This window comes from Calonectris borealis, chromosome 16 (genome assembly GCF_964195595.1).
Source record: "Calonectris borealis chromosome 16, bCalBor7.hap1.2, whole genome shotgun sequence".
NCBI classification, from domain to species: Eukaryota; Metazoa; Chordata; class Aves; order Procellariiformes; family Procellariidae; genus Calonectris; species Calonectris borealis.
The window spans coordinates 17257589-17271725 of NC_134327.1; the positions used below are offsets into that span (position 1 = coordinate 17257589).

Here is a 14137-nt window from a genome sequence, read left to right on the forward strand (position 1 = left end):
GGGCTTAAATGTGTTTCTAATGTATGTGTCAAATAATTACCTGTTAAACAGACTGCCAATCTGGCTGAAGCCAATGCTTCCGAAGAAGATAAAATAAAAGCTATGATGACACAGTCTGGCCATGAATATGATCCAATCAAGTAAGTGTTGATAATGTCAAATCTGTTCTTTGAAGAGTGTGGAAAAATTGTAGAGATCTTTGTTTTAACAAAAGACATATGCATACCTTTTTCTTTTTTCCCAAAAAACTTCTAGTTACATGAAGAAACCCTTGGGTCCACCTCCACCGTCATATACTTGCTTTCGTTGTGGAAAACCTGGCCACTATATAAAGAACTGCCCAACAAATGGGGTAAGATGGGGGGACTTCTGGTGTTACTTAGTTTTTAATTTTTTTACCTTGGCAGTTGCTTAACAAATAAATGAATATTCGTATTAAGAATTGTTTCTCTTGGGGTGAAATACAGACGTTATATGACAATGTTTCAACATTCAAGGGGAACCTGGAATTATAAATGTAAAATTGCCTTTTTTCTCGGTCATAGGCATTAAGTATGTCTATAGATCTTTCTCTGTGAACTTTCATGTGTATTTTGAGATATTTCAATATTATTGGAAAATTTTCTCTGTTTCAACTCTTTTTAATGACAGTTTACAGTTTTTAGTATTTTGTGTAAAAAGGTGATGTTTCTGTTGACCCCGTCTATGGAGTATTTGCATGTTTTAATTACACAAGCCTCTGGTTGAGTATTCATGCCATTTAATGTTAGTCACTGAATGTATATGCATGAGGTATGAATTCAACCTTCATATATAGATGGTGAATATAAGTTTCTCCAGTGACTGACTGAGAGTACCAAATTAATCTCTCGCTCTGGATTGTGCTTTGGAGGAGGAGCAGGTTTCTGTCTCTTCTCTGGGCGGATGGTGGGCTAAGGGATATTTCACCCTTCAGGAATCTGAAGTTAAGCCAAAGAATGTCAAATGAGTTCAAAACACCGCTCAAGCCTTTGGAACATCCTGGCTATATTCCTTTAGGGAAATAAGTATTGTAGTTGAGCAACCCTTATGCTAGGTAAAAGGAGAGGATTAAAGGCTTTTGCTGCTTAAAATAATCATTGAAATTTTAAGTGTGGGTCTTAAGATGAGAGATGTCTGCATTTCTTTTCTTAACAGGACAAAAATTTTGAGTCTGTTCCCAGAATTAAAAAGAGCACAGGAATTCCAAGGAGTTTCATGATGGAGGTGAAAGACCCCAATACAAAGGGTGCTATGCTGACAAACACTGGAAAATATGCAATACCAACTATTGATGCGTAAGTATGGAATTAATTGGACTGACCAAAAAGTGAACAAGAGAAAATGTGTAAATGCCTGAGTAGCAATGCAACCAAGTTGGCCAGCATCTGTAATTACAAGGGAGAGGAAGCATTATCATTGTATCTTAACCTTAAAATCTGTGATGCTTTCTAATATCAAAATAGGGTGGTCCTATTGTTCATACCCCTGGAAGTTGGTTAAACTTGTGGTATGCTAAGAATCCGTATTTCTGCAAAACATTTCAGTAGTGTTTATAGTTGGGATCATTCTCTTCGAAAGCTTGTTTTGCTTCGGTTTTATGTTTCAAATGCTTCTTGCAAAATTTAACAAATAGCTGTTGGACTGAGATTTCCTCCCCCTCTGACTTTTATCAAATCTCATGTGTGAAACAGACAAGTTTTCCTGTTGCTATAAACTAAGAAAATACTCCTGTGTGCTGAGAGCAGTGGCTGGTTTAAAATGCACTTGGTAGCACTTCTGTTTTTCTGTCATGGATCGCCTTTTGTAGAAGCTGTAACATAGACTTCTTTCATTTATAAAATGTAATTACTCGGAGACTACTTTATCCTGAGCCTGCAATTTACCTTTACCCTCTGGCAAAAGAGAGATGGGATTCATTTCATCTCATTTCTAGCTGTCAAAAAAAATATTTTTCTAGTCCGAGCTAATTTCTTAGTTGTTCCAATGAATGGGAGAGTTCTGCAGAAGGAAAATTGTTCTCCCTCTTCTAGTGTTGTGGCTATAGAAAAGTAGTTTAAACTAAATGCCTGTGTTTTAGAAGGCTAATGGGGAGTGAGAAAAATTCCATCTATTATCTTCCTTTGATAAAATCCAAAGCTTGGAAAAGTTTCCCTTTACCCATCTTTAACTTTTTTCTTTTTCTTTCCCCACCCTCCCTCTAGGGAAGCTTATGCTATAGGAAAGAAGGAAAAGCCTCCCTTTTTACCAGAGGAGCCATCGTCCTCCTCAGAAGAAGATGATCCTATTCCAGATGAGTTGTTATGTCTCATTTGTAAAGATATAATGACTGATGCAGTTGTTATTCCCTGCTGTGGAAACAGTTATTGTGATGAATGTAAGTGTTACTCTCATGTTTGTTAATTCAAAACATGAAATCTGATCTTCTGAAAGCAGAAATAGGAGATAATGAAATTACTTTGTTACCCGTTCTATTTAATACTTTAGTATACCCTGAATAGGAAAGGACTCTTCCTGTATGAAGGGGGGTGGGGGGGAACGGCAGAAAGCTTTTTTCCCTTCTTACGTATCTAGTTAAATCCTCTTTAAATGTGGAACGATGAGTGTGAGAAGTGCATAATTGTGCAGGTGATTACAGTACTAGGTGTTGAATGCATTTAGTTTGTCCACAGTGCTTTCTCATACAAAATTACATATCCAACTCTGATGACTTACTGTAGTCTGCAACAAACGGATAGTTAAGCATTTAATCCACGTTCTTGTCCAGGGGAGAGTTGGTTAAAACCTTCAGAACTCAAACCTGCTAATGGTTTTTTTGAAATGTGTTTTATTCATTAAATAAAATTTAATTTAGGTTGTTGACTTCTCACTACTAAATAGTGGAAAAAAGACTAGTTGAAACATCAAGACACAGCCTACATCTTCAAATGTTACAATAGTGAAATATCAAAACTGTATAGTTATTTGCTGCATACCAGAATTTTTTTACACTACTGAACATTTATAGCTTCGTGCTGTCATTTCAAGACCATGTTCACCCATTAATCCTATACGTCTTTTTATAATCGATTAGAACCCCCAAAATTTCCTTAATTTGGCTAAAAACTATTTCGGTGATTCTAATTATTCACAGGTATTAGAACAGCATTACTGGAATCTGAGGAACATACATGCCCAACGTGTCATCAAACAGATGTTTCTCCTGATGCTTTAATTGCCAACAAGTTCCTACGCCAGGTAACATGATGACTTTTACATAAACTGTTTGTAAGAAGAGTCTTATTTGTAAAAAGCTGAAAGGGAGGAAAATATTAATTTACATCTCCTTAAGCAAGGCTAAATTGAATAAGGCTAAATTTACTTTTCAAATACATTATCTACTGTTACAAGCTTACAACTCTTCAGAGACAATCTGGCAAATTCAGGTCACGCTTTTGTTTAACATGATTGCCTGACTTTCAAATTTGGTGTTAACACCGAAGTACTTTAAATACAGGTACTCTGCGTTACCGTTAATATCAGTGTTTAATGTCATATGTCCATATATCACGTTGTTGATTTATTTTAGGATTAATAGCATTTACAGGAATACACAAGTAATTTTACTCTGTGGAGGCTTTTGTTCATATATCTACTGAAATTTCATATTACCTTTTTGTAAATGTTTTTCTGCCTCTAGGCTGTGAACAACTTCAAAAATGAAACTGGCTACACAAAAAGGCTCCGTAAGCAGATTCAGCAGCAACAGCAGCAGCAGCCGCCGCCACCGCCACCACCGCCACCACCCCTAATGAGACAAACAATAACACGCAACCTGCAGCCTCTACTCCGGCCAGCAATTTCCAGACAGCAGGATCCACTAATGATACCATTAGCTTCTCTGGCTTCTCGTTCTGCTGCTGCTTTGTCATCGTTGGCCCCTGGTCAGTCATCTGTGGCAGCTGGGCTGCCAGTAAATCCGTCTTCTGTCGTCGTCTCTGATCTCCCTCCAGCAGTGTCCCTATCTCTCCGTGGTGAAAAGCCAGATGGACCTTTTCGGTAAGTAAATCTGTAGAGCAACATGAATATAAAAGACACCAAAATGCTTAAGTTAGATTCTTCTTCTTGAGCTGCTCAGCTAACGATTTGTATATCATTAGTGACAGTTCCAGATAATTGTGGAAGTTCTGGTTTTTGTTTTTACTTTGAATGAGGACACTTTGGTAAGTTGGAAGTGTGTCTCATGCAAGAATTTTCTCGGAAGTATTTCTTGTTTGGTTGCGTTATCAGTCATTCAGTACTGGTTTACCCTGAAAGAGGAACTTTTTTCCCCAAGGAGCCCTTTGATTTTTAAGTGGCTAGCAATTCCTAAAGTAACCATTTATTTATGTCAAACCTTCTTGAGTGCATTAATTTTTCTTTATTACTCGGGAAATATTTTCATTAAAAGTGTAAAAACACGATTATAGGTAAAATTGACCAGGTGTTTTCACGTTACTTTTTTCTACAGTATTTCTGTCATCAATGTTATAAGTCAGTGTCATCCTTAGTAATACACAGTGTAGTCAGTGACGCATAGTAAACATTGAAACACTATAAATTTGACATGAAGCATGAAAGTCTTAAGTTTGCAACCCAGTGAAGTCATATGAAAATACATTAAAAATCTGTACTATTGGTTAGGGCTTATATCCTTTCAACTTTATGCCTTGAATGCAAATAGCCACTCTGTCCAGAATACTGTCAGGCTCAGCTCTACCATGAATACAAAGGATCCAATTCAAAAGAACCTCTAAGGCAGCCTCTGAACTAGCACATAAACATTTCCTAATAGAATTTCAGTTCTTACATCTTCCAAAACTGAGATTCATTGTGTGAGTTGTATATACTCCAATCCTTTCATGTACAGCTAGCTTAATAAAATATTTTTCTAGTGAGCTTCCTCTTTAAATACCGGTAGTCCAAATAGACTTCTAGTTAGTGCTTCATTTGGAATCAGCCAACTTCACATTTGTAAATCTGGTGACGATTATTTTTAAATTTTTTTTCCATTTACAGTAGTCAGCGTTTTCTCACCTTGGACTTTATATTTCAAGTAGCACTTCAAAACGCTGTTTGAATAATAAAAGATTGGGTTTTTGTTGTAGTGATGCCGATACTGTTATACCTCCTGCTGCTCTGGTGACTGCCGCTGAGCTTTCGAAATCTTCCTCTCTGTCAATCAGCAGTTTGTTGGAAGAGAAGGTAAATTTTATTTCAACATATGGAATGATTCTTGTATTTTAATAGAGCTCATTTTCTAACTGTTTGCATTTATTCACAAGGGCTATCAGGTTCCTGTACTAAGACAACCAGCGTTACCAAGTCTTCTGGGCCCCCAAGGACAATCAATACCCACAACTGGTAAGTAACTATAACTTTAGAATTTCTTTTAAAAAATTATCTTCAGATAAACTGAATAGTTCTGTGGTTTTTTTCCCTCTCCCTGCTCCAAAAGGTCATCCAATGAGAGCCAGTACAATTCGCTCAGCAGGTGGCAGACCAGGCTGGGAACTGTAAGTATTCTACAGAAATTCAATATATTAGTACTTGTAACCTGTTAAATTAGGCCATAACACATAACTTATACAACAGCTGACTTATAATGAAATAAGTATGCACAGATAGTTATGGAGAATACAAGTGGTAATTAATTTTTAAATGGCTTAATTTGAATTAGCTTTAACAAAGGGGATCTGTGCTTGCAGTAAGATTATTTAAAATAAAACTCCAGTACATAATTGAAAAGAGGACTCTGAAAAACGAACACTTTTTGAGGAAACCATAATTACATATAAAAATTGAATATAATTAGAAGATCAGATGGAAAGCCACCCTTTTGATTACTGGCTGAGTAGGGCTGAAGAAATTGATTTCCCAATAGAAATTAGCCTCCAACATTCTTTCTTTAACAACTTAGTTGATATTGATTGAGCAAATTATTGGAAAAGTCAACGCTGTTATTTTATAACAATTTTGAATTTCTGCAATTTAGTCATCTCAAACAGCCAAGCTGCTTTCTCTCAGTTGGAGAGAGAGGAGTCCGTTTTATCTATTATTGCAGTGTCAAGTTAGTCCTTCATTTTGGTATATATTTGTTACACATAGATTGTAAAGGTGCATTGTGTTTATAAAATCTTAAAGATAAATCAAAACAGAAACCAGGATCCATCCCACAGACTGTCAGTAAGCAAGAAAATAACAATTCAGGGATAAGAACAGGCCAAATACATCATGATGAGGCAACAACATAGGGAGCATATATGGGAGAAGTTAAAAGAAGTTTGAGAGAAGATTAGTTAGTATCTGTGCAGTACTTGGAAGATCAGAAGTGTGATGTATTAAGTGTATCAAGGAGTGGCAGAGGAGCAGTGGGCACTTGGCACACGGGAGGTGGGAGTCTCCTTCAAGTGTGGGCAGCCTCCATCCACGGGTGCAAAGCTGAGTATAAGGAGAGAAGCCTGAGGGAGCTGTTGGGGGTGAGGATGTGGAAGGCAAGTATGAGGATCAAGAAATGAGTGTCGTCTCAAGTGAACAGAAAGCAGGGAGAAAAATGCTTACGTTGAGCACAAGAAGTGCTCGCCACAATGCTCCCACTTCATTCGCTTTTCTCTTTAAAATCAGGGCAGAGTGTAACAAACAGTGACACATGTTTTTGGGTTTCTTTAGTTCAAATCGAGGACGCCCGCATAGTGAACGTACCCAAAGGACTCAGGCCCCAACACTACCAGCATCAGCACCAGTCTTTGTGCCTGTGCCTCCACCTCCCTTGTATCCTCCACCGCCCCATGCACTTCCTCTTCCTCCGGGGGTGCCACCACCACAGTTTCCTCCTCAGTTTCCACCTGGTCAGCCTCCATCTGCTGGGTACACTGTCCCCCCTCCAGGATATCCCCCAGCTCCTGCAAACATGTCATCAGCTTGGGTACCAGCAGCAGTACCAACGGCTCATTCAAATACCATCCCAACGACACAAGCACCTCCTTTATCTAGGGAGGAGTTTTACAGAGAACAACGGAGACTTAAAGAGGAGTAAGTATTTGGCTCAATGAAGTTGCGTTGTTTTTCATTTTTGTATTTCGGTAGCATATCGGACTGCAGTTACACTAAAGTGCGTCTGACATAAGCAAAAACGACATAGTGTTTTTTCCAATATACTTTTTCGTTGCAGATGGTAAACATGCAAAACTAAAACAAGACAAATGTAATTCTAAAACTTTCCCTAAAACTTTTAGGAATTCTAAACTGTTTTTGCTTAAATAGGATGTTCACCTTTTGCATTTGCATGCAGTATACATTTTCTCATATTGGCCATGTTTTGTTTCTTGATGTCTTTTTGTAATAAAGGTCAAACTATAATTGTAATAAAGGTCAAACTTATTTTAACAGGGAAAAGAAAAAGTCCAAACTTGATGAGTTTACAAATGATTTTGCTAAGGAATTGATGGAATATAAAAAGATTCAAAAGGAGCGTAGGCGTTCGTTTTCCAGGTAACTGCTTTACATGTCCGTAATGGAGAAGCAGATTGTCTAGAAGAATCAGGAGGAGTTCCACTCCACCTCTCTATCGTTAGATGGATTGAATGATTCAAGGGATTAGCAGTGATAGGAGTTTCATATGTAGGTTACTAGCTCAAATGTGGCAGAGGTAACAGTTGACTGATAGTTATAATTTGGCAGCAGTTGTTAAGGAACAGGTGTCTCTCTTACTAAAGCTTCTCGGTAATGACATCCTTCACCTCCTGACAGCCGTGAGAGGCTAGAAACTGAGTAGGTGTAGCTGCTGGATTTTCTGCGTCTCCCTATCCTGATTGTAACCATTACCTCAAAGCACTTCGGAGGAGATATGTGAGAGAAATTGTCTTCATTTCCTCTTTTGTTTATCTCATGTGGATACACGGAGAGATTTTAACCTGGACTGCAAACTGGTGGCTTTCGCTAGTATTTTGTTGACATTGTTAAATTTTTCTTAGGAATTAAAGATCAGACTTGTTTTTAAAGAAATCTTAAATTGGTGAAGGACTTTGAGAGGAAGAATTATGCTAATGAACATATGCAAAATAATGTGAAATGGTTCTTTAAAAAATAATAAAAGAAAAACTTGTGAAGAAAAAGCTCAGAGTAGCTGATGTTTTCTATCCCCAAAAAAACTTGGGCGGGAGTCTGAAGAGCTCTCTGTTAGTAAAGCTGTTAGTATCTTTCCTAGAGTAATGGCACTGAGTCATGTTACTAGAGGCTGAGTTTAGAAGCTTTTAGATACGATTTTTCTTGAAATGCGGTCACTATCCTTGGTTAGAGCTAGAGGTATGTGCAAAATTTTGCTAGAACATCTGCCTAGAAGTGTTGATTAAATAGAACTCTATGTAAGATTGCAGTACAAGTATTTTGCATCCTGTACAAATTGCCAAATAAGTAGTGAAATTAAATAGACTAAGCTGGCATTTTAAAATTGAACTTTACTGTCTTCAGGCTAAATCGTGTTTTCTTGATGTTTGATACTGCACTGTAGCCATTAAGACTTGCTCTTTTTGCATCTTACTGCAACAAAAACGATTTGCACTGCATGTAGTTGCTGAGTAGTGAAAAATGTGCGTGTTCATGTACCAGTAGAGGCCAGTATACACCACCTTAAATCAATCAATAGCTATGGTAGTTCATGTGCTAAAAGTGAGTGGAAGTAGACTTACCCTTCCTGTATGTTTTTACACTAACAAAGCAGCAGCTGTTCTGTCTTGTAAGCAGAAACTTTTACATGTTATCAAGTTCTTCAATTTGCAGTAGTATTATGTCAGCAGCTGAAAGAAGCTTTGACATAAGCATATGGAGAGGAAAAAAAAAACCAAACCAAATTTGGGAGGAAAAAAATTGGGGAGAGTGACTGTTTTGAATTAACTTCATTTATTTTTTTTTGTGTTGTGTTTTTTTTAAGGTCCAAGTCTCCCTATAGTGCTTCATCTTATTCTAGAAGTTCGTATACCTACTCCAAGTCAAGATCAGGTTCTTCCCGCTCTCGCTCCTACTCTCGATCGTTTAGTCGTTCCCATTCTCGTTCCTACTCGCGATCGCCGCCGTATCCAAGAAGAGGCAAAGGGAAGAGTCGTAACTATCGTTCTAGGTCAAGGTCACATGGTTATCACCGTTCAAGGTCAAGGTCACCTCCATACAGAAGATACCATTCACGGTCAAGGTCTCCAGTATTCAGAGGCCAGTCTCCCACTAAACGGACTATACCTCAAGGGGAAGGAGAAAGGGAGTATTTTAACAGATACAGAGAAGTTCCACCATATGATATGAAAGCTTACTATGGCAGATCTGTTGACTTTAGAGATCCATTTGAAAAGGAAAGATACAGAGAATGGGAAAGGAATTATAGAGAATGGTATGAAAAGTTTTACAAGGGCTATGCTGTTGGCGCTCAACCTCGACCTCCAGTAAACAGAGAGAACTTTTCTCCAGATAGGTTTGGTCCACCTGGGACCAGACGAGAGAATTCGCCATATGCTCGGGGACGTAGGGAGGATTATCCTGCTGGGCAGAGCCACAGAAATCGTAATATAGCTGGAAATTACCCTGAAAAACCTTCTGGAAGAGAGAGCCATGGCATCAAAGATCCTACGAAATCAAAAGAGAAGGAGGTGGAAAATCCACTGGGAGATGGCAAAGGAAATAAACATAAAAAACACCGGAAGAGAAGAAAAGGGGATGAGAATGAAGGATTTCCCAATGCTGAGTTGTTAGAAGGCGCGAGAAAACCAAGAGAGCCAGTTCCAGCAGAAGACGTTAAAACGGACACTCTGTTCATGGTCCCAAGCAGAGATGATGCCACCCCTGTGAGAGATGAGCCTATGGAAGCAGATTCTATTGCTTTCAAACCAGTGTCTGAAAAGGAGAAAAAAGAGAAGGATAAGCCAAAAGCAAAAGTTGACAAGACAAAGCGGAAAGTAGAAGTGGCTGTTCCTCCTAAGAAAGACAATGTAATAAAACCAGCTAAAGCTTCTCAAGAGAAGGTGGATGCCGATCGTGAAAAATCTCCTCGAACGGAACCTCCTGTGAAAAAAGTGAAGGAGGAGTTGCCAAAGACAGACAGCGTTAAAACATCTTCCTCTCAAAAGGACGAGAAGGCTCTTGGTACCCCACGGAAGGCTCACCCAAAGGTGACAAAAGATCACCCAGAAACCAGACCAGCCAAGGAGGAAAAGGCAAAGAAAGACCATCCGAAAGAAACCAAGTCGGAGAAGCCCTCCAACAAAGAGGAGAAGTCAAAAAAACCTGCTGAAAAAAGCAAACCTTCTGATGCAAAACCTGAAAAAAGAAAAAGAAAAGCAGATGAAAAGCTTGATAAAGAACATGAAGGCACTTCCATAAAGGCCTCTAAACAAGAAACTGCTGAATCGAAAACATCGCCGAAGGGGAAGACTGAGCCTGATGGTGAAAAAGGAGAGCGAACTCCAGAAAAGGATAAATCTGCTTTTCTTAACAACCCCGCAAAAAAGATTAAACTTAACCGAGAAACTGGCAAAAAGATTGTGAGTGGAGAAAATGTGCCACCTGCAAAAGAACCTGTTGAGAAACCTGAGCCGAGCATCAGCAAAGTTAAACAAGAAAAAGCAAAGGGAAAAGTGAGAAGAAAAGTAACAGCAGCTGATGGATCTAGCTCAACTCTTGTAGATTATACCAGGTACCTCATCATTTCTTTTCTTATTCTTTTTTTCCTCCTCCCAAAAATGTAAAATTCTTTATGGTGACTAATGAAAGGAACAGCTAAAGCTGTGCTAAATGAGTGAATAATCTATGATCTTCCCTGTTAAACTGTACTTGGGTCAAAATCAAGTTTTGTTAAAGAAAACAAACAGTCTGTACTGCACAGAATGCTAATAAGGTTAATTCATTGGTGATGCGTTTGACCCTTACTTATGGGACTTTTCCCTCTCTTATTCATTACGTGTTGACTCTTTGAGGTGTCCCCTCTATGTCTTCCTTGAAATCCAGCTTACTGATAAAGGCAAGGATGACAGACATGTCTATACCATGCAATATTTTGTTTTTTAAAAATTGCAAGGTACTGTAATGATCTACTTTTGTCAGTATGACATGAAATTATACCTTGCAGAAATAGCAGCTTGGTTGCCAATACATTGTACTGATCTTAGCTTTGAGCACAGTGCCATGTTGACACAGCTACGCTGTTTGCAGCTCAGTGCCAACTTTTTTTGGCACTTTCATTGGAGATCTCTTTTCTATATTCCATTGTGTGATGGGGGGGGAAGTGCTCTAGTGTGGTGCTGTTATTACTTACATTTCAGCATCTAAAGAAGCAGGACTAAGCAAACTCAAAACATTTAAGACATTGCTAGAGACTTAAGATAGTGTCTTGGTAATCTAAAAGGTTTTTAAACCCTCCACTTTTCTAAAGAACAACACTGGAACATGAGAATAAAACTTTGGTTGTGTATACCTCTCCATAATTGTTTGCTTACGTATTGAAACAAGAATGTATATCTAATTTATCTGCTATTGGTAGAAATAGGACATGAAGGAATTACCAGATCAGACAGTCCCCAATCTGATAATCTTGTGTCTTTGTTAATTAAATGTATAGTAGGAAGATACTAAATTAATTGATTGCTCATAATCTTAGCTAGTGGACTCATCCTTTCTCTTGTCTGTTGCCTTAATTGAACATCTTCTGAAAAAAAAAAACCTGAAGATTAAGAATTGAAACAAAAGCCATTTTATAAAACATTACAAAAGATGGCGGTGCATGTATCTCACCCCTTATTAATGTACGCTTTTTTCCTCTTAGCACTAGTTCTACTGGAGGAAGCCCCGTTAGAAAGACTGAGGAAAAGCCAGATACAAAACGAACTGTCATTAAGACCATGGAGGAGTATAATAATGATATAACAGCCCCTGCTGAAGACGTCATTATTATGATCCAGGTCCCTCAGTCGAAGTGGGATAAAGATGACTTCGAGTCTGAAGAGGAAGACATTAAAACTACCCAGGTGCCTGCAAACGTAGGAAAACCTGCTAGTGTTATAAAAAATGTGAGTGCTAAGCCACCGAACCCCATAAAACACAATGAAAAAGAGATGGAGCCTTTGGAGAAAACACAGAAAACTGCAAAAGAGGTGAGTTATGAAAGCTCCCAGCACGATGCAAAAAGTTCAAAAAGTTCAGTGTCGAATGAAAAAGGAAAAACCAAAGACCGGGATCATTCTTTGTCAGACAAGGACACTTCTGAGAAGAGAAAGAGCAGTGTTCAGCCAGAAAAAGACCACTCGGAACGTGCAACTGAGCAAGGAAATGGCAAAAACGTTTCTCAGTCTTCCAAAGAGAGCAGATCTTCAGAGAAACATGATACTGGCCGTGGATCCACTGCTAAAGACTTTACTCCTAACCGAGACAAAAAATCTGACCATGATGGCAACAGAGATCATTCTAGTTCCAAGCGTAGAGATGAAAAGAGTGAATTAGCAAGGAGAAAAGACTCCCCTTCTCGAAACAGAGAATCTACATCAGTACAGAAAAGTAAGCCAAGAGACGAACGAGCAGAGCCATCCAAAAAGGGCACTGGAGATGCCAAAAGGAGCAGCTACAGTCCTCCGCGTGAGCGGAAGCAGTCTGATCACAAAGCTGCTCACGATTCCAAGCGTACATTGGAGGAACACAAACCTCTAGATAAAAATTTAGGAAAAGAGAAAGAGAAGCATGTACCAGAAGTAAAGAGCAATAAAGAGAAAGAGCCAGGTGGCAATAAACCACCTTTGAAACAAGAATCACCAGATGTAAAAAATGAGAAAGAGAACGTGACTGGACAAAACGATAAAAGTGTTGTCAAGCCCAAGCCTCAGGTAAGCAGCTCCTCACGGCTCTCTTCTGATCTAACTCGAGAGACTGATGAGGCTGCGTTTGTACCAGACTACAATGAAAGTGACAGTGAGAGTAATGTGTCTGCAAAAGATGAGGAAGCTGCAGGAAAAAATCCTAAAGAACCGAAAGAAAAGGCTGTTGATAAGGTGAAAGAGGAGACAGCAGCGCCTGCTGCAGCTGACCAGCCTGAAGCAAGCCGCAGTCAAAGTCAAAGCAGTCCCAGTGTTAGCCGCAGCCGTAGTCAGAGCCCTTCTGAGAGTCAGACTCGAAGCCACAGCAGCAGTGCCAGCTCAGGAGAGAGTCAAGACAGCAAGAAAAAGAAAAAGAAAAAAGAGAAAAAGAAGCACAAGAAGCATAAGAAACACAAGAAGCATAAGAAACACGTTGGAAACGAAACAGAATTGGAAAAGAGCCAAAAACACAAACACAAGAAGAAAAAATCGAAGAAGAGCAAAGATAAAGAGAAAGATGACCAAAAAGTGAAATCTGTCACTACATAGAATGACAGATAATAAAAAAATGACTTAATTCCTAAGTCATCTGTATTAAATTTTGTTAAAATGTAAACGAATTCAAGCGTTGTAAATAATGACATGAAAGACCCTGTGCTGCACTTAAAATATTGCTGCTTGATTATTTGATTTTTACATCAGAGCTTTATAAAAGTGAACATTTTGTACAGAATTGTGAGTTGTGACCATGTAACATGAAAGGTTTTGCTGGGGCATCTTATTTTTAACCACCGTTAATTAGTTTGGGTGGAGTTTACTGTACTGTGAAAATTTTCACATTTGAATTTTTTTTTAATTGCCTGGCAGAAGAAGCTGGTATCAGTTATAAAATATCAGCAGAATGATTTGCAGAATACATTACAGCCCTGTTATGTCACTTTTTGATTACAATAAAAAGTTTTCAGTAAACTCTCCAATGTGATGAGATTTCGAGTGATAGCTGAACATCAGCAGAGAAGAGACGAGTGACAGAAAAAAGCTACCCATAAAAGCTTTCTGGTAGCTAACACGTATGAAAAATAATATTTCAACGGGTTTAATTTTGAAAAGCCTGGTAGGACTTTGAATCTTTTGAACTGATGCAATGTGGGAGGTACTGCCAAGAGGTGCACTTTCTTCATGTGCCAAGTGGACTTGGTTTTATATTGTAAAAAGTAGTCTATGGCCCCAAAAAATATAGCCACTCTTAACAGCTGGTACTGACTATTTTAAAATAA

General features: G+C 38.5%; 1 protein-coding gene across 7 annotated transcripts in view; it reads left to right on the top strand.

Annotated features, from left to right (window-relative positions):
• Positions 1 to 13831, top strand: part of RBBP6 (RB binding protein 6, ubiquitin ligase) — a 33745-nt gene extending 19914 nt beyond the window's left edge. For 4 of the 7 annotated variants that reach the window (XM_075165593.1, XM_075165595.1, XM_075165594.1 and 1 more), the window contains 13 exons: positions 52 to 140; positions 256 to 352; positions 1177 to 1316; positions 2223 to 2395; positions 3152 to 3255; positions 3698 to 4056; positions 5145 to 5241; positions 5322 to 5400; positions 5495 to 5552; positions 6706 to 7068; positions 7426 to 7527; positions 8966 to 10714; positions 11840 to 13831. In XM_075165593.1, coding sequence (XP_075021694.1) covers positions 52 to 140; positions 256 to 352; positions 1177 to 1316; positions 2223 to 2395; positions 3152 to 3255; positions 3698 to 4056; positions 5145 to 5241; positions 5322 to 5400; positions 5495 to 5552; positions 6706 to 7068; positions 7426 to 7527; positions 8966 to 10714; positions 11840 to 13409 — 4980 coding nt within the window. In that variant the 3' untranslated portion in view covers positions 13410 to 13831. The remainder of the gene's footprint in view (positions 1 to 51; positions 141 to 255; positions 353 to 1176; positions 1317 to 2222; positions 2396 to 3151; positions 3256 to 3697; positions 4057 to 5144; positions 5242 to 5321; positions 5401 to 5494; positions 5553 to 6705; positions 7069 to 7425; positions 7528 to 8965; positions 10715 to 11839) is intronic. The other 3 variants (XM_075165597.1, XM_075165598.1, XM_075165599.1) reach the window with 2 other exon arrangements.
• Positions 13832 to 14137: the final 306 nt, after the last annotated feature.